General features: G+C 40.1%; 1 protein-coding gene across 1 annotated transcript in view; it reads left to right on the top strand.

The window, feature by feature from the left end:
- Positions 1–20,307, top strand: part of MET (MET proto-oncogene, receptor tyrosine kinase) — a 70,832-nt gene that overhangs the window by 28,419 nt on the left and 22,106 nt on the right. The window contains exons 5-10 of the mRNA XM_027682188.1: positions 2,057–2,217; positions 3,386–3,488; positions 3,697–3,833; positions 4,922–5,095; positions 5,976–6,075; positions 17,793–18,011. Coding sequence (XP_027537989.1) covers positions 2,057–2,217; positions 3,386–3,488; positions 3,697–3,833; positions 4,922–5,095; positions 5,976–6,075; positions 17,793–18,011 — 894 coding nt within the window. The remainder of the gene's footprint in view (positions 1–2,056; positions 2,218–3,385; positions 3,489–3,696; positions 3,834–4,921; positions 5,096–5,975; positions 6,076–17,792; positions 18,012–20,307) is intronic.

Below are 20,307 nucleotides of genomic sequence, written 5' to 3' on the forward strand. Positions count from 1 at the left end.
GATTTGGGTTTTGCTTACTTTGTGTTACTACCTGCGCAATGTAAGCACAGAGAAGATGCCTACATATACCTCAGTTCAAAGCCCAGGAGGTTCACTACTCAGTCCTTTCAGCTCTCACAAGAACAAGTCTGAAAAACATTAGACTTTCAGATGTTTCATCATACAGAACAAATGGAACAAAAATACAGACTTGAATAAAAACAGTCTAGGGGAATTTCTGCAGAACTTAAAACCAAAAGTTTAAGATTTGGTTTATTTTTTACTCTCTGCTTAGAGGTCTTGCCTCCTAAATTTGTTGGCAGAATGTAGTAAATACTTACTCTCCCTCAATTAAGATACATGGGCTGCTATTACAAGTTTCTTTTGGCAGATAAGATCACTAAAAACCAGCTCAGTACCTTCAGTTTTTATTCTGTAGGGCTTTGTGCAGCCTGATTTTAACACCCTTATTTTGCTAACTTATGGATTACATTTCAAACTCTTCAAATGCCACATGTCAGTGCATTATTGTACAAAACATAGGGACATCCTGTACCCCACAGAGCAATGTCACTTTCTGCTGGGGTTTTATTACTCCAAAAATAGGTGAGTGTGCTGAGATATTAAGCAGAGTGGAAAACTAGGATCAGAAGTCAAATCTCGATTTTGAAGGAAAAAAACCAAAGAAGTAAGAGAAAGTTAAACTTGGGAATAGCACAGACTCAATGGGGTACAGTACTGCTCCACACTCTTAGCTGCAGTTTTGTGTGTCAAACTGTGTGCTGTGGGGGTATCAGTCCTTTTTTACAGGATTTGTGCAAAAGTGCTGTTCCTACATAGGTTCCCTCTTCTTTGCTTGTTGAGAGCTGATTCAAAGCTCTTTAAACAGAAAAGATTTCTCCTGGCTTCAGTGAATTTTAGATCAGACTCTTTGTCTGGTTTCTAATGGGGGCAGTAAATTTCCCCATATATAGTATATGGTATAATTCTTTTGAAGTATTCTTCAGCTGCCTTTCTATATACAATAGTTCATTTGTGAGAGTCTTGAAGTATAGCTACAAGAGAGTTGAACAGAAATGTGCTGTCTTACTGGATTTCCAAATGAAATAATAGCCAAGTATCAGTCAAACACTTTCAGCTTGAAAATTAAGTCAGGTCCTTTGAAGGGCACAGCTGTATTGCATTTTAGGGGCCAAATTATTATCACTAAAGCATTAAGACATTTAGGCACTATGATCACAAGTATAAATTCAGTCTTTCGTTTTTTGTTGCATCCAGCGGTACTGGTATGTTTGCAAAATTATGCAGTATTGTTAAAAGTCCTCATAATCCCTGAACCAATGTTGGGAGGGTTTGTTGGTTGGGTTTGGTTTTGTTTTTTTTTTTACTGGCAGTACTGACCAGTACTTTTACTGAGTTTTGTAAGACTTCTATAGTGTTCCTAAGTTTTTCCCACCATTGTTATATTTTACAGGACAATTTAAAATATATATATTTAAAAAAAGGCATTTCCTTTGTAGATTGTCACTGTGTTTCTGAGGGGTAATTTATTTTTAACTCAGAATTAGAGGTGACCAAATGTAAAAGATTTAAGGAAAGAATAGCAGAAGTCATGTTAACTTTATCACAGTCAACGCGATACCAGATTATGGTGTCTTTGAAGCTACTTCACTCTGAACCCAACTTTCATCAAGCTGACAAAAAATGGTCATTTGGGGACTCTTTTGTGTTCAGCATTCAGCTTCTAACAAAATAAGTATATTGTGTGTTTAACATGCCAGAAATAAGATGTGAAAGACAAGAACGGCAGGATTTAAAAGACTGTTACAATGCACAGCTTGTTCAGTGCCCCTAAACACTAACTTTCAAAGCTTTCTAGTATAGGTTTTGTTATTTATTGCTACTGCCAGAGAAAGCTCATAATGTGACAAATGAAAGGTGAAGAACAATTAAGATGAATGCTAGGACATAGTCTACCAAAAGAAATGCTTTTCTAAAATTAATTCTTTGCACATTCTTTAGCTCTATTTGAAGTTCAAGAAAACCTGATTCAACTAACACAATATTTTTTTGACAGATTCTCCCAAGCAGTGCTCCCATAGAAGGTGGGACAAAGCTGACACTGTGTGGATGGGACTTTGGATTCAGCAAAAATAATAGATTTGATTTAAAAAATACAGTAGTCCATATTGGAGGACAACTTTGTGCTCTGGAAGCAAAATCTAGCAACAAAAACAAGTAAGAAACCTAAAAAATGTTAATGTCCTTTTATATGGATTTTTTTACAAATATGTATCATCTCAGATTCTGAAATTTCAAGTTGAAAAAAATCCCTTGGTTTGATAAGCTCCCCAAGAAAAAAAGTGCTCAAAATGGAGAACAATAAATCAAGTTTATGCCAGTAGCTCCTGCAGCAGCTTTTTCTGGTTTGTCTGTGAAATGGTGTTCAACATCTGTGGGAGCTGGCAAGAATGAAGCTATTCAAAGTTCTGAAAAGCGGGCAGGTTCCTTTGGCCAGGATCCTGCTGGGCTCAGTTATGTCACCTCTGTCTTCTTGATCTGTGAAGCTGCTGGAGAGAAATGTGAGAAGATGCAGATATTTCATCATGCGGAGGCTTATGACCCCCAGCTGCACCTCTCCTCCTCTTCCTCAGAAATAAGTATTTGAGATGGTGGGATAATGACTTAAGACAGAGGTTATTACAATTGTTATCTGGAAGAAAAAGGGAGTTCAGTGAATATCCTCTCTCGGTTCAAAGCATATGACTATCTACCACCAAAGCAATGTGCAAATCATGGCACAGCTTCTCTGTTCACATATATAGCAGCAAGTATACTCCAGCAAGTACTCAAGAAGTATTGAGCACTCTCCTAACTGCTGTTCTCAACAGTCTTAATGGAAACAAAACGATTTAAGGAGATTATGTCACATATGAGACTGTGTGAATGTAATATAATACATTGACATATGCTGCCACAAAACTTCAAGTTTAATTTTTTGGTAATATTTAAATTTATACAACAAATGTGTGTGTATGATGCATTTTTTCTAATCCTGCCAAAATTTGATACTAAAGGAAAAGAAAAAAAAAGACCCTCAGCTGTTGAGTGGGAGGTCTTTTTTTTCTCTAGCATGCTTCTTTTTTCTGAAATATATTTGATATACTATTATTATTATTATAATTTGCTGGCCAAGTATAAAGACCACAGTGTGTGTATTTAGTATTAAAGAGGAGGAGCAGAGTTCTTTTAGCTGTTACTTCTGAAATGTCCTTGATGCTTATACATTGATGATCTGTTTAGTATGTATTCTTCATTATTATGAGTTTGAAATGGTTCTATTTTAATACAAAAAAAGTCAAGAAGAAACTAAATGTAATCCCTTTTTTCCCCTTGTTTTCTAAAGGCTTGAATGCACAGTTCCTGCTGCAAAAAGTCCAGGTTTTAATATATCCAGTAGTGTTTCTGTTGGACATGGCAAAACACTGTTCAGTACATTTTCGTATGTGGTAAGCACTATGATTAAACCTTTATAGTCAAAATTAGCTTCAGTATTAACTGGAAGGAACTTCTCATGAGTCCAATCCAGTATGGTAATTCTATATTCCTGTTGGCTTTATTATTACTTCATGGAAATGCTAATAAATGTTTTAAGATTCTTCTTCATATTTTGAAATAATTTTATAATCCACCATTCTTATTTTTACCATCCCTTAGAATCCTGTAATAACAAGTATATCCCCCACTTATGGCCCCAAATCTGGAGGGACATTGCTAACTGTAGCTGGAAAATACCTAAGGAGTGGAAAATCCACAAGGATTTTTGTTGGTGAGCAACCATGCACTTTGAAAAGGTAATGTATTTATTAAAAAGTTATGCCTTTAAAATTGAAATGGCTTGATTAAAATGTCTTGGAGCTAAAAAAAGCAAATGCAAAAATGCATTAGCTTTCCTCTCCTTGTGTCACTTATCAGGGAATTTATACTGCAATAAGCATTCGGTTCTGGATTATATCCTGAGTTCAGGATGTCTGAAAGATTTCTAGAAGGGACCACGGTTCCCTAGAAGACTTGTGTATTCTGTAATGTCTTCATTAACCTCATTAAAAGGTTGCATAGAGAAGTAGCAAATCAACTTCTAATGGACTAGAAGATGCCTATTTCCCATAATTTTTTTCACCCCAACTCCCACACACTCAGCCTTCTCCCTTGTATTACTAAGAGCTATTGTTCATGCAGCAGGTGCCAGTGAGATCCAGTGGGTGCAGGTTACCATTTCCTACTGCTTTGTTTGGTAGAGACCTGACCAGTGTGGAAATGTGTATCCCATGCAGAGGAGCAGCTACTTCTGCACTGGTGTCAGTGAACAGCCAGAGGCAGCATCACATTGGGACTGTCTCTGGTACAAATAAAACTGTTTTGAGGATTAAGCCAGAATTTCTTGTGTCTCTGTACTGGATCCAGTAGGAGCTCAGTCACAAATCTTTGATGTGCCCTGTGTGGAAATGCCTTCAATCACAGCTGTATATAAATGTTAAATACTAAGCACAGATTCTCTGCAGTGGGTACATCCCACACTAGCACCTTTACTTGAGGTTTTTAACACAGGATAAGTCCTGTGGATTTGAAAGAGGCATTATCCCTTGGTTACAGCAGATCAGGTCATTCCCCTTAAACCTGGAATGTGGTGGTGTTTTCCAGGCTGAAAGCTGCCTTTGCAGGGTGCAGGGGCTGATGTGGTTGTCAGCAGTGCTAGGGAAACACCTTCCAGTAGCAAGTCAACTAAATTAAGATGAATCTTGAGCCTAGGCAGTGGTGCTTTTTGCCATATGATTATCCAGTGGGAAAATCAATGACATTTTTTTACAAGCGGATCCCTAGGCGAGGTTGGTGCTTACTAAAGGACAGTGCTTTATAATGCTGACAAGCAATCCCTTTGCAGTCCTCCCAGCATACTGGCGAGCACTGTGGAGTGCTACACTCCAGCGCAGGGAATTCCCCAGGAATATCGTGTGAGAATGGAAATCGATGGAGCTATTCGAGACGCGAGCAACCATTTCACGTACAGAGAAGACCCTGTTGTTTTAAAAATTCATCCCTCCAAATCTTTTCTTAGGTGAGTAAAAGTTTCTCATAGAAACAAGAAAAATAACAAATGAACAAAGAATGGCTATGCTGCGCAGCAATCCATCAAAAGAAATTGCATTTTTATCTCCATCTGCCATGCCAATTGCTTCCATTATGGTGCAGTTGCAGAGGGCAGATCATTTCCTTTCAGAGGTGAAGGAGAAGGGGGAAGGGTGGCTCTTTTCTTTATGTGATTTCACTCCTAGCTGTTGCTGAACCTACCTGTGGTGTCCTACTGAGATACCTACTGTACAGCTAAGTGTGTCTCCTGTACTATGTGTGGACATTACACTGATTAGTGAGGAAAATAATTTAATGTGACAAGTCAGGGGTACTCAGGAGAGCAAATGGATTTTAAAATAGTCTAAATCCAGCGCTATATAAATATTATGGATATATATGTATGGTAGTGTATGTGTGTTTTCAAGTGGCATATTTATGGTCTCAGTAGCAATAATCCAAGCCATCTGCCTTTGCCAAAATAATGTCAGCAGTAAAACAGACACCTTTTTCAGCACCAGTGCAAGCAATAAGTTAAAAAGCAAATGTGAAGTACAAGTATGCACCCTCTTTTAAAATGTACACATTTGTTTTGTACCCTGGCATACAACAATTTTAAAAATTATTTTTCTTTTCTTTATTTGATTAGTTGTTACAGTAAGTGTAAAATTTATTTCCCAGAAAAATAATCTTACTGCACAAAGCTATTTGCACTCACCCCATATATCCCTAATTCTGGTTTTATGTTACCATTCACTTTAAAATATAATTTGTAATTAACATTATCACAGCAGATGTATTGTTATCCTACTCATCTTCTTTTTTTTTTCTTTTTCTTCTGCTTTTTTTTTTTTTTTAATTTTTCCTAGTGGTGGAAGTACAATCACAGCTGAGGGAATCAACTTGAACTCAGTGTGCTTTCCTCAGATGGTGATTACTGTACCTAAACTGGGAATGAACTTCTCTGTGGTGAGTCAGTCTTAGAGAAGACAATCTGTTATCTTTTCATCTTGGTGTGGTGAATGTTTAAGAATTTTCAGTCAAAATACTTTGACTTTTGCCTTGAAACTTTGGGGCTTCCACTGATATTTTGGTGTTTTCTGCACAGACTGTTTTCACTGTATAGGCAGAACTCAACATCAAATTTGAAATTAGGCTGAAGGTACAACAGCAGTTGGAACCTTTTCCAAAGAAATAAGGCTTTTACAGTATCTGATAATAAGATTTTCATATTGCAATTTAGCAATGCAAATTCAAGTGACTAAACACAGAGCAACGCAATACAGGTATGTCAGATTACATGGCAAGTTCAAGCTGCTGTGATATTCAAGTGGTGACTGTGGATATGCGACAAAGAGGAAGAGTAACTATCTCAAATCAAAAGTAAGTATTATTTTGAAGAATTTCTGCTTGCAAAATTCCCTACTGGGGCAAATCTTTCCTAATTTACCAAAGTTCAACAACTAAAGTTTGGGGCTTTGCAATTGGGTACCTCTGCATGAACAGAGGGTCAGTCAGGGATCCAAGCCTTCTGATTTTTGTTCCTGAGTTGACACTACACAATGTCTAAATCTAAATAAGGTGTACAGATGTGACCATGTGATCCACTTTAATTTTTATAAAGCGAAGATTGCATTTAATGGCTAGTTGTACTGAAACTGTTTTCTGTAAGCCTTTGCCTACACGTTTGTGTCGTACCTCCAATATTTTCTTATCCTGTACAGTCTGTTTAGCCTAACTGAAGCTAAATTGACTTACACTCTTTATGACATGCTATGTTACTGTTCATATTCTCAGGTTATTTCTAATGATCATCATACACTATTTCCTGAATTGAATTCTAAGTATTAGACCAAGGTTTGCTCAATGCATTTTAAATGGTATGTCTGCAAATTTGCAGTCTTTTATAGCTTCAAGGTCATCATATTCTTCATGATCCTAATTTGTATAATATTATGAGTGTCGGGACCTGAATTTCCACAGCATGTAGTCGTGGCTTGTAATTTAATGGGTTCAGATTTTAATCTGAAAATCAGTGCCTTTGCAATGAAACACAGTGTTCAGTGTTATCAAAAAGTCACTTTGCCCCTCAGTTGAAAAACAAAACATTTCAGTGAAATCAACTAAACTCAAAATTTATTAGGCTTTGAGTAATGTAGGCATGATTATTTTTAGACGCAAAGGATTTCCAAATAAAAGATCATTGCTGAAACCATGTCTTGAGATTTTGCTTTGTGTGGGTTTGAGCAGTCTTTTTTTCTTAAAGTAAAGATCACTCATATGCTTTCTCTGTTCCCCTGTGAGAATATGCGATATTGCTTCTCTTCAGGCCCCGATACTGCATTCCTTGCTTGTCAAATATTTGGGCCTTCACAGAATCACCGAATATGCTGAGTTGGAAGGGACCCACAAGGATCGTCAAGTCCAGCTCCCAGCCCTGCACAGGAGCATCCCTCAGAGTCACACCAAGTGCCTCAAAGTATCATTGAAACGCTGCTTGAACTCTGTCAGGCTTGGTGCTGTGGCCACTTCACTGGGGAGCCTGTTCCAGTGCCCAGCCATCCCCTGGGTGAAGAAACTTTTTCTAATATCCAGCCTAAACATCTCCTGACACAACTTCAGGCCATTCCCTTGGGTTCTGTCACTGGTCACCACAGAGAAAACATCAGTGTCTGCCCCTCCTATCAGGTTTCAGGAAATCAGGTTTGATAAGCAGGACCTTGCTCTCATGAAGCTGTACTGGTTGTAACCAAAGACTGTGTTGTCTTTCAGGTGTTCCTCAATACTTGCCATAACAATCTTCTCCATAACTTCACCAGGCACTGAAATGAGACTGACAGGCCTGTAGTTTCTGGGGTCCTCCTTCTTGCCCTTTCTTAAAAACTGGGACAACATTCACCAGTTTCCAGTCAGCTGGGACCTCTATGGATTCCCAAGACTGCTCAAGAATCATTGAGAGAGGTTTTGAGATGACATTATGTAGCTCTTTGAGGATTCTGGGATGAATCCCATTAGCCCCATAGATTTTTAGGAATCCAGCTGGAGTAGCAGATACTGCACAATTTCAGGGTCGACTGGGAGTTGATCATTCTCTGTCGTGGTCCTCCAGCCTAGGGCACTGAGACACCCTTGGTCCCTCATCTGTGTTGAAAACAGAGGCAAAGAAAGTGTTAAACGCCTCTGCCTTGTCTATGTCCCTGTTTGTGAGGTGACCATCCACATCCTGTAATGGGTCAATGATATTTCTATACTGCCTATTGCCATTAATGTATTTGAAAAAACTCTTTTTATTGATCCTCACATTTCCAGCCAGCTTCAACTCCAGCTGAGCTTTGACCACATGAATTTTCTCCCTAAAACAGGAAGCAACATCTCTGTATTCTTCCCATATCACTTGACCTTGCTTCCACTGGGCATACACCTTCCTTTTGTGCGTTATTTCCAAGAGAAGATCTCTGCTCAGCCAAGCCGGCCTTCTGCCTCCCCTGCTTGATTTCCAACACTTGGGAATTGCTGCTTCTGTGCCCTTAGGAGGTGATGTTTGAAAAGTGGCCAGCAGTGATGGACTGCAGCACCTGCAAAAACACTTCCCAAGGGACCTTACTTACTCGTTCCCTGAGCAGCCCAAACTCTTCTCTCCTCAGAGCTGAGGTTTTGGTGGCACTTTTGCTCCTGTCAGCATAGATTTTAAACTTGATCCCTTTGTGGTTGCTGTGGCCAAGACAGCCACCAATCTCTACTTTGCTCACAGGACCCACTCTGTTGACAAGCAGCAGATCAAGGAGAGCATCTTTCTGAGCAGCTCCCTTAGTTCCATAAAGTTGTCATCCAGGTTTTTAGGAATCTTCTGGTCCTGATTCTACCACCTGTGTGATGCTCTCAGTTAATTTCAGGAAAGTTGAAGTCACCCATAAGGACAAGGACAGTTGATTTTAGTTCCTTAAAGAATAAGTCGTCAGTGTCATCGTCCTGGCTGGGAGGTCTGTAGCAGTCTCCCATGTTGATATCTGCATTATTTGCCATTGCCAACTGTGAGCTCCATACATTCTAACCCTTCTATTACATACAGTGCCGCCCTTCCACATCTTCTGCCCTGCCTATCCCTCCCGAAGATCCTGTAACCATCCAACAGGGCATTCCAGTCACAGGTCTCATCCCATCAGGTTTCACTTATGCCAGTGATGTCAAATCTCTAAGGCTGGGCCAAAGCTTCACACTCCTCTTGTTTGTTCCTCATGCTGCGTGCATTACTGTAGAAATATTTCAGGTGTGGTACATTGTAACCAATACCTCTTGAGGCAGATTGAGGCATCCCATGAGTGCTCATTTCCTCAAGTTTTGGCACATCATCCCATTGCTCATCACTGGTGAGCCTGGTTTTGCCCCTTTCCCCCTTCCAAGCTAATCTAAAGCCCTGTCAACAAGCCCCACTGGCTCCTGCACTAAAATTCTTTTTCCCCTCTGAGAAAGCTGCATCGTGTTGGGTAGACCAGGTGTTGAGTGGCATGGCATGGTCAAAAAACCCAAAATTTTTCTGATTACACCAACCTTGGAGCCACTCGTTGACCTGATTAATCTTTATATTCCTATTAATATATTCCTTGTTACTGGAAAGATGAAGGAGATTACTACCTGTGCTCCTGATCCCTCTACCAATCGTCTCAGGGCCTTGAAGCCTCTTTTGATTGCCCTCTTTGTTATTTCATTGCTGCCAGTTTGAACAACCAATAGTGGATAGTAATCAGAGTGCCTTATTAGACTGGAGAGTTTTCCAGTAGTGTCCCTTACCCAAGCCTATGTAAGATAGCAGACTTCTCTGCTATCATTTGGGTCTGATCTGCATATCGGGGCCTCTGTTCCACTTAGAAGGGAGTCCCCTATTACAACTACCCTTGTTTTCCTCTTGACAGAGGAGGTCTGGATGCGGGTACAGGTGGTGTTATTTTAAAGGACCCCACTACCCTAGAAGGACTCACACCCATCTCCTCGGTTGTCCGGCCTTCTAATTCCAGAGCCTCATACCTGTTGTAGAATGTGCTAGTCCTACCTGTCATATTTTGAGAAGGAGGAGGAATCTTCCTCCTGGTACGTGCAGTGACCAGCTTCCAGCCTTCATCTTTAACAGACTAACATTCCTTTGACTAATTTCCCTGTTGAGTTCTGAGTCCACCTCCTTCTCCACTATAACAGAGGTTCAAAACTCCCAAGAGTCTTGCTCTGTCTCTTGCTCTTTTGCTCGAATACTGCGAAGCCTGTTTGCTTCTTCCCGTAGCTCCTTCACCTGGTCACACAGCTCTTCAATGACAGCACATCTTCTGCAAAATAACTGTTTGTCTGCTCCAGCATCATGAAGAGGCATCAGGCGCTTCTGGCAACCTGTGACCTGGAGAGCTGCATCTGCCATCAGCAGCTCTGGCTGGCTGCAGGCCTCTGGCATGGCTGGTACAGTGAGTCCTGCAGCAACAAGGAATTGAGCTTTATGGCACGTCAGCCATAACTGAGGAAGCTTAAGCTCTACCTTACCAGTTTCTGAGCCTGTTAGCTCTGTTGGCTGCTCTGTTGGCTGCTCCCAGCTGGTCAGAGAGGAGCCTTTCCTGCTCTCCCTGCCTGTGCAAACTGCCGTGCCACGTGCCATGCCCTGTTCACCACACTCCACCATTGAAATTGCCCCTTGGTCACTCCCAGCACCACCCCTCCTCCACTCCTTGGCTGCCGAGGGCCCCTGGGTCCACATGAGGCTGCACTTCGGTGTTCATGGTCACGGGAACCCCTGCACACCCCAGTCTCACCCCAGAACCGTCTTTCAGCTGCCTCTGGTGCTGCCTCGCTTCTGTAGAATCTGAACAGATTTGAAAGGATCTGAAATTTTAAAGAACTAAATCCACTGTCCAAAAGTGACTGCCAACTCCAGGCAATGGACGCCATAGAATTTACTCTCTCCCCCAAATATTGGGGAGCAACCTTACCTTTGAGCAGTGGTTTGCTTTCATCCTGCCTTTTAACCTGCTGTTGAAAAAAGATGTAGGCGTAGGCAGTGAGAATTATCTCCTTTATCTTTTTCTTTTCCTACCTTGCAGTGTGTGTGATATTTGCCAACACACCTATCTCCTACCCCTGCTGATCTCTAAGAAATTTGCCCCAGTGTATAAGCACCTGTACACAAGTTCATTCTCCCTGCACAAAAGATGGAATATAACCTCAAACAGATTATAATCCAGAGTGTTTTATACTTGGACACTGCTCAAGCAATATATTTTTGCTCTATTGAAATTAAAGGCTTCTGGCACTCAGTGGCCTTCCCTGCCTCTGTGGCAGCCATTTGTTCTGCCACTATTCTCTACCTCAAGCATATTTCTCAAGGAAGGATATTAGAAAGGGAAGATTTATAGCTAGCAAAACAAGATTGCACTGTGTAACTGAGGAAATTGCTGGTGGCGGATGCCAGTGGCTGCAGTCTGACCCATCCTGCGCTGGAGATGCTGGGCTCTATGCATGAGGGATATACAAAAAAACCAAAATTTCATCCAGTCATTACAAAAAATAAACAACAATGAGGATCTATTTCCAGCAGGGATCCAGACTAGCTGTCTGATTTATAAAGAAGACAGGTTTGTTCCTGAACAGACCAAACCCAGACAAACAGTACAATACAACCCAAAATGCTCAAGAAGTGCTATAGCTGAGGTTGTATGTCTTTTTGCTTCCTTAGTTTGGGAGAGGATAACTATATGAGTAATTTTTTTAATTGTTATGTAAGACCTTTTTCTGTTCAGTTTTCTTTCTAGCCTCTTCCAAGAAACTGCTTTTGTCAGCATTCAGAAACTCTGGCTCTTGGGAAAACCAAAGCCAGCACTGAAACACATCCCAAAGCATCAAAGGAGAGTATGGCTGGGAGGGACCACAAAGACCTAGCTTGGCCCACTTCCCTGCGCCAGGAGCAAATGTATGCAGACCACTGCCTGACGGATATTTGTCTAGGCTGTTATTAAAGCTCCTTGTGAAAGAAATTTCACAACCTTGCTTAAACAAGCTTTAGGGAGAGCTGCTCTACCTGCTTACCTAGTGGTTTGGAAAGATTTCTTTCTAATAATTAACCCAAATCCTGCAGCTAATTACCTATCTGCTTGTTTAACCCTCTGTGGACACAAGCTACAGATAATCAGTCTCTCCTGCTAATTTTACATATTTGCATTACATTATGATTCAACCTTTCTCTTTTTCAGTTGAAATAAACCAAACCTCTCCAAATTCTCCTGATAAATGTTGTTTCCTAGAGCTCTTCTCCTTCTTTTTGCCACCTCCCAGACCCTAAACCATTTGCCTCAAACTAATGGTGCCCAATTTAAAACAGGTCTCACCTTTTCCTGTGAGCTCTCTGTCTTCGCTGTCTTCAGGTTTAATTGTGGCCTAGAGTCCTGATAGAGTCACAATGTAAGTGGAGAATCACTTCTGTAAACACCAGGAGCTGTTGGGGATGCTGTGCATCCATAAGTCTCAGGGAGCAGAGCCAGCTGACATGCCCTGGGCCATTTGCTCTTCTCTGCTTCTTTTTTCCATCCTTGTGAAAGAGGTGAGCGGTACAACTAGTAAAAGAGTTTTTCTGGAACAGCTTCCTATAAATGCAGTTTCACTGAGACTGAGAAGTTTTGGCGGCAATATGCCAGCCCCCCATAGAAGAAATATTATGTTGAGCTTTTTGGCTTTCATGTTTGTAGTTTAGTATTTCTGAAAACTTTTCTTCTATATGGCAAAAATGCCTTTAAATTTATAATGTTAATTTCATATTTATTTAAATTTCCTTAAAATTGTTCAGTACTGTGTTCACACTAGTTGTGTTTATATTACATTCTGTGTTAACACTCAAAATAATACATTTTGCCTTCTTTGAATTTATTTCAATGAGTGAAAAAGATGTTCTAGAGTTATTGAACCATATGTTTCAATACTTGCAATGTGTTTCTTTTTAATTTCTATTTCATGAGTTCTTTTTATCATTTGTTCTGGCTCAGAACAAAAATTAAGAATTTAGGAAGTGCTGCAAAAATTCCCAGCAATTATAGAGAATGCATAAGGATACAGAAACTCTCTCACTTCTGCTCACACATCCAGTTCCTCTGTGAGGTGCACCAGTAGGGAAGCAGCTCGTTCCTTCCTTTCACTTTGCATTGTGCCTGTAAAAAAACCTATGCAGTTTGGAATGGTGTTTGATCAGGAGCCTGTTTACAAAATAAGTGTCTTCTAACCTCTGCTGTAAGTCATGCTAGGTGATTTTTCTGTTTCTGAAGCACTTGGAGCCAATGTTTCCTCTTCGAAAGCCTGTACTTGGCATTGATTCCCCCATAGTGAACAAGTGGTCATTTAGGGATCCTTTTTTTTTGTACCATTTTTAATATTCCATCTATAAACTAATTTGGCTGTACATTCCCACTGCTTAATCTCTTCTAACCATGAATGTCCCATGATATGAAAGGTTACAAAACTAAGGAGTAACACCTTCTAATATGTGACCTTCAACAACTGACCCTGTAGCTATGCAAGATCTTCTCTTTCCACAGACTTTTAATTATCTCTTCAGTAAGTAGTCTTTTGAATGATCTTTAGTATTTCTAAATTTATCTCTGCTGGGTGCCATTTCCTGCTGTTTTACAGGAGAATTTTAAAATGCCCTAAAGTTCCTTCAATGTTTACAAGTCTGTGAACAGTCCATACTCATAATACTCATCAAAATGCCTAGAATTCAACAGTGAGTGTCTACTTTAGAGGTATTAAACAATGATAAAATAAATTCCCTGGAAGGTGTGGGTGTTGAGTGTGTGATTATTGAAGATATTCCTGACTACTTATCCAAAGACACTCAGAGTTTGATTCTCTATCTGCCTTGACTCTTTGGCATACAGCTACCACAGAAGCCCAGCAAAGTGTTTCCCTCAAAAAGGGGAACCATTTGTATTTTTCTGTGCCAGATCTTCATCTTATGCACATCTCCTGCCAAGAAAAGAGTATAGCAGGGGATGTCAGGGAAAAGCCACGGTGTGAAATCACCTGAGTGCCAGTGATGTGCTACAAGGTACATTGACCATCCCAAGCCCAGACTTTAGACTTCCAGTCAGTATTGGTCATGTTGTGCGAAGGGCTTACTTTCAGACCCTGCAGCAAGAGAGGTTTCACTCTACCTTCTGGTCCAATGATCTGATAGACTAGAAGTATCATCTCCCATGCCTTCATCCAAGAAGACAACTAGAATAAAAATGCTACTGATCCATTAGGGCCATTTATTATACTACCTGAAATGGCAACAAAAGCCAATGAGTTCTCTGGAAAACACTCAAGATACACTGCTTGAGTGTCACTCCTTTACACAGAAAAGTCTTCTGAATGTGCTTTTCCTCAAGTTGGACCTGTATTCTCATCTCTTTCTATTGAGAAATCATCCTTTGGCAAAGACAGTTGGAGAGTCTCCCAGTCTGTCTTTAACTTCATTCATCTTTCATACCTCACTGGAACTCCAAAAGTTTACTTTTTATGAAAGGAAAAATTGGATCTTTTCTCCCTTCTGACAACTGCAAATCCTGTAATACACATCCAATTGCCCCTCTCTTATCTGGGTCAGCTGCTGGGAGACCTCTGGAACTCAGAGATCCTCCCTCATAATTTTTCCTGTTGTTCTATCAGATGAAAAAAAATTGAATTGGGCACTGAAGTTCAGATTCTGTAGGTCAGGTTTGAATTAATTGCCTCAGGGGTCATATTTTACAAATGAAACAAGAATACATACCTTAAGTGATGAGTCATATGCATTGTGCAATGGATTATTATTCCCTGTGGAATTTATTTATGCTTGTGAAATGTACCATAATTTTTATCTTTTCTTCCTCACGGTCTTCAGATGTAGATTATAGTCACGAGAAGAATGTAGGCTTAGCTTTTAAACTGAATGTACTTTAAAGCTTAATTAAATAAAAGTTAAAGGTGCTGGGTGATAGGCAGTATTTTAATTGAGAAGGCCATAGATTGAATTAGGGTTTTTTTCTTAGAGATCCTCAATCCAATATTTCATGAAAACCAAACTGTCATATTCTTCAATTGCTAAAAGCAATTTCAAGGTAAAAATGTCATGTCAAACCATGTACCAATAAGGGCATTGCAAATAAGATTATTCTTGACCTCACCAATCAGTCACATTGCATCCCTTCCAAAGAATATTATTAGATTTTTATCATTTTCTGAAAGCTTCTGCTTCAGAGACCAGCCTGATAAAGTAAAGTACTGATTCTAATAGATAGCCACAAACAAAGTTATGAATACCGCTGCTATTAATTTAAGGGACATCACTACTCTACAGTAGATAAAGAGTCTTATGAATTTACATTAATCAAATAAATATAATGATTATTTGGGACATACTTAGCTTCATAATTATATATATTTTAGTAATCCCGTTTTAGAATCGACACAATATGATAGGTAACCTTACGAACATTCATATATCATGGAAAAGTATGGCTTGATCATCCATTATACTAATGACACATCTTATTATTACCATACTAATTCAAATTAATTTCTAGATCCATGTAATAGAACAAAGCCTGGTGTATAACAAGGTATTCAAAAGAAGAACAGTCTAATACTGTAAGCAAATGGAGCAAAAATCTGCCTTTATCTTGTGTCCCACAGTTTACCATACTGTCATGGGGCTTGCAAAACTATTTCTGAATTTCTGCTAGGAATCTAAATGGGCAGTTAGATACACAGGTGCAAGTCTAATTAGCATCACTAAGAACTGCACCAAGTTATTTAACTGAGTGCTCAACTCGCAGCTCACAGACACATAAGAGCTCTAAAACTGAAGTGCTCAGAACATTGAAAATCTTTCCCTTGGCAGATTCAAGATTTAACAATAATACTCATAGAAACATAAATACCTGTGGTGATAACAAAAAGTGCTGATTTGTAGACAGCTGATTTAATATAACTGATATAGCCTGAACAGTCATGTCACTGATTTGAAACAACAAAATAACATTGCATTAATTTAAACTGATTTCACAGCTCCTTCAGGCAGCATTATATAATGAGAACCAATTTAATTTGAAAAACAAAACAGAAAAATACACATTTTGACCTTCTCTGGATGCACAAAGGTATTCGACAGGATTGTTGATTTTCCAAGAAAGTCTCTTGTAGAACAAATGTAAGACTGATGATGACTAGGAGCTTAGCCTCATTCTTACTGTGGCACATGTCAATCCCAGTATTTATATTTTTTAAAAAAAGAAAAAGTTTAATCTGCTGTCAGGGCACAGTGTACAGGGAACTTCTTAGGTTTATACAGTTGGAAGAGAAATACATCTGTGGAGTTGAAGTAACTCTGTGCCAGAAGTTCTTCAACCATATCCATGGTAGGCAGCATGAAAGGGAGGCACAGAGAAGGAAGTACACGATACAATCGCAAACAAACCACTCTGCAGTTCGTGTGATGCTGCCCAGCACCCACCATGCCTCCCACTGATGCTTGTAGATGGGCTGTTGATATTATAAGCAGAGTAGTCCTGTAGAAACCTTCATATTCAAGAGAGAGTTGACTCTTCTAGAGCACTGTTAATCTAATTAAAGCTCTTGTCTAAAATGGATCAGATGAAACCCCTTCTAGGTGAGCTTTTGTCCCTCTGTCAACTGTAAAGGTGGTTTAGACAAGTCCTGTGTCAAGGCAGTATGGGATAGAGAGAAGCACCATGGCCAGACATTTCACACTGGATCATATCCCTGTGGCACGAAGCATCCTCTGGCAGGTCTTCTGATCATGAGGTGCACCAGCAGCTTTCCCTCAGAGAAGGCACTCTCACAAGGAACAGTGGCAGAGTGAGGGGCAAGTGTGTCTTCATGCCTGTTGTCAGGCAGCTCCTGCGCTGCAGTGAGGGGCAAACATCTCATCCCTTCTGGTCCGAGATACAGTGCAAAGCATGTCCCACAGTCAACGCTCTCAGCAGGGACTTGCTGAGAACATAAGCAACAAGTGACACACACCTGGGACCTTACATATGCATTTTTAGAAAGAAGATACACTTTGCTGAGGTTTTGTGGCCCAGGATCCACAGTGGCTTTGGCTCTAAAGCACTTTCTCACAGAGTCCATAGTGCCTTTCTGGAAACATAGCGAATTAGCTATGCCATGGATAAACACTGCTTTACTTCTGTTTTCCACTGTTTCAGTCAAATTTGTTGGCTTTTACCTTGTCCTCTGGTCTCTTACTATTGCTCTGGTAGTGAAAAAGGAAGAGAAATCCATGTGGCAGTCACTGTGACATAGGCTGGGTAAGCTGGACTATGCCTGCTCAGTACATCAGGCTAGCCTCCTGATGGTCCTTGGCTTTGGAAATCATTTTCCATTAATTATCTGCAAAATATTTACTTTAAAGTGCTGTGAACAATCAGGCCAGGAAGCTTGTTTACTTGAACATTTCCTCAACAAGAGTGCAAACACCATTGACATGAAGTTTTTATACTTTTCTCCCAGCTCTACATAAATGCTGCATTGCGCTGATGAGGATTTTTGCTTTGGTTAAAGAAGAACAAGACCCTTGGTGTTTATTTTTTCAATATTTGTGTATTGTTAAAGAAAGTTACGTTAATCACTGACTTCCTATGCATGTACGTACTACAATTACCTCTTTTTTTTTCTTATAGGCATGTAGCCACCGCTCTAGCTCAGAGATAATCTGCTGTACAACGCCTTCACTGAAAGTTTTCAATCTCCAACCACCCTTTGTAACCAAAGTGTTCTTTATTTTTGATGGTGTCAGCTCCCTGTACTTTGATTTTGATTATGTAAATAATCCAGTATTTAAGCATTTTGAAAAGCCAGTGTTCATCTCAAGAGGCAACCAAAATGTTCTGGAAATTAAGGTAAGAAATGCTGAAATAAGTTTTTCAATTATTCACAAGTGCACATCAGCAGCACAGTGTGGAACAGACATTTTGATGACATAAGCCCCAAGGAAGCAAGGGCAGAGAGAGCACTGTGTTTGGTACTGCATTCACCCAAACCCCCAGTTGTCACAATTTAAAAGATGCAGAGCTGAAAACAAAGATATATATATACCAGGGTGGTTGGCATCAGGTGGAGTTGGAGAGGGACTTTCCTCATCCTCATGGGAGGACCACGCTGCATCCGCTTCTGATTGCAATGAGTTCAGGATTAAACATGGCCAGTAGCCCAGAGCCTGAAGTATGTGGCCTGCACCCGAGTCCCAGCTCGTACTGTCACATGGTTTTGTGTCCTTCCTCACAGAAGATGTGGCCTAGCAGCTTTGGCTCTCTTGAGCTGAGGGAAACTCTGGCCTGTGCACAAAGTCACTCATGAGGATCAGTCACTGCTGTAGCCTAAATATTTATGGACCCGTGAAAAATGCAAAGTTGGTGATGAATGCCTCTTCAAAGAGCGTTAAGAATAGCCTACATGGCACTGAGAAACATCTCTTAGGAATTTGGGGCCCTTACAGGCACAGGCCGCTCTCTACTACGGTACTGCGAAGAAAGTTAAATCAATTTTGTGTGAGTCCAATTTTTTGAAATCGAATGCTTTTCTGAGTTTAGATTAATCAAATAGAAAAGGTATAAATATGAGTGTTTCTAGTTTACAATGAATGCTTATGAAAATCTGTTGTAAAGTACACCTCATTTACATAGATTTCTATAATTTATATAGAATATAATTGATAAAAAATGCTTTATGGAAGAGAATCAATGCTTGGGTCATCTCTTTGTGTAGCTCCTGCATAGCTCTGTAAGCCAAAACTCTTTTCCCCTGTCACAATGAAGAAATCTTGATACCCTGATGTCTTTGACTCCCAAGATGGTCCAGTGGGCCAGCTTCTGGGCTTCCAGACATCAGAAGGATTACTGCAGAGCTCCTGCCAGCCATGCTGACTTCCAGTCAAACTCTGAATATTAATCTGCCTCTACAAAGTGTTTTGGGCAAATACCAAAGAATAATTGGTCTGATTTTTATTTTTTAATTTTGTTTTTCTGCTTGGAGCTCTTGGCCATACAATCACTCCTTCCTCAATGCAGAGCAGTTCTCATGTTTAGTTTTGGAGGAATGCTAGATAGAGTTCTGGTGTGTGGGTCAACGGAGATCTGGGAATATAGAGCTGCTGCATGGCTCAGTGCCCCTGTGCAATGACAGCAGTGTTTTCCAGTATTTTCCAGGTCATGCATATCAACCAGTTGGAAAGAGTACTAATTTGAGAAGAATCGTAGAATAACATAGATTGGAAGGAACCTCTGGAGATCTTCATAGTCTAACCCTGTTACTCAAAACAGGGCTAAGTTAAAAATCAGGTCAGGTTGCCTATGGCCTTGTCTAGAAGACAAAGATCTAGATCTCCAAGAATGGAGATTTTACAGCTTTAAAAAACCCAGCTCCACTAGCCTTGCATTGTGTATCCTGTGCTTCAGCTCCCCTTCTAGCTCAGTGGCCCTCTGCTGTACTTCATCCAGATTGTCAGTATCTCTCTTATTCAGTGGGGTTAAAAACTTGACACAATTCTCCAGGTGTGGCCTTACAAGTGCTGACCAAAGCAGAACAATCACCTTCAATCTACTGGCTTTGCTGCTGCTAAAATGTGTGCTGAGCCTTCATCACTACAGTGGCATACTGCCGCCTTATTTCATATTATGACCCAGTATATCAGTAATTTTCCTAAACTTGTTGTAATCTGAAAGCTCAAAGACAGTGCATTCTATCCCTTTGTTCAGGTTGTCAATAAAGATTCAATTAGTGTTGGTCCCAGTATCAGCCATTGACAAATGCCACGTGTTAGACTTTTAAGGTTTGATCTATGTCAAGTAGGTTTTTCATTCACCTTATAGACCATCTATCCAGTTCATACCATCCTAATTTGTTTTCATTGCTAGGAGAGATTGTGTTGCAAAACTTGATAAAACCAGGGTCCTCTTGTCCAGTGCTCATCTTTCATCTACAGAACCAGTCATCTCTGCATAGAAGGCTGGTCAGACAAAATCCGCTGTTGGGAAACCTGTGCTGGCGGTTCCCAATTTCTTTTTTGTCTTTGCCTGGAAGGGCTTCCCTGAGGACTTGCTCCATAATCTTCACAGAGACTGAGGGTTAAAAACTAGTTGGGTTTTTTAACTTCCTTCTCTTTTACTTGTGAACTTTGTATTCTCCCTGAGGAAAAAG

This window comes from Neopelma chrysocephalum, unplaced genomic scaffold (genome assembly GCF_003984885.1).
Source record: "Neopelma chrysocephalum unplaced genomic scaffold, ASM398488v2 Primary Assembly neopelma1_62, whole genome shotgun sequence".
Lineage (NCBI taxonomy): Eukaryota > Metazoa > Chordata > Aves > Passeriformes > Pipridae > Neopelma > Neopelma chrysocephalum.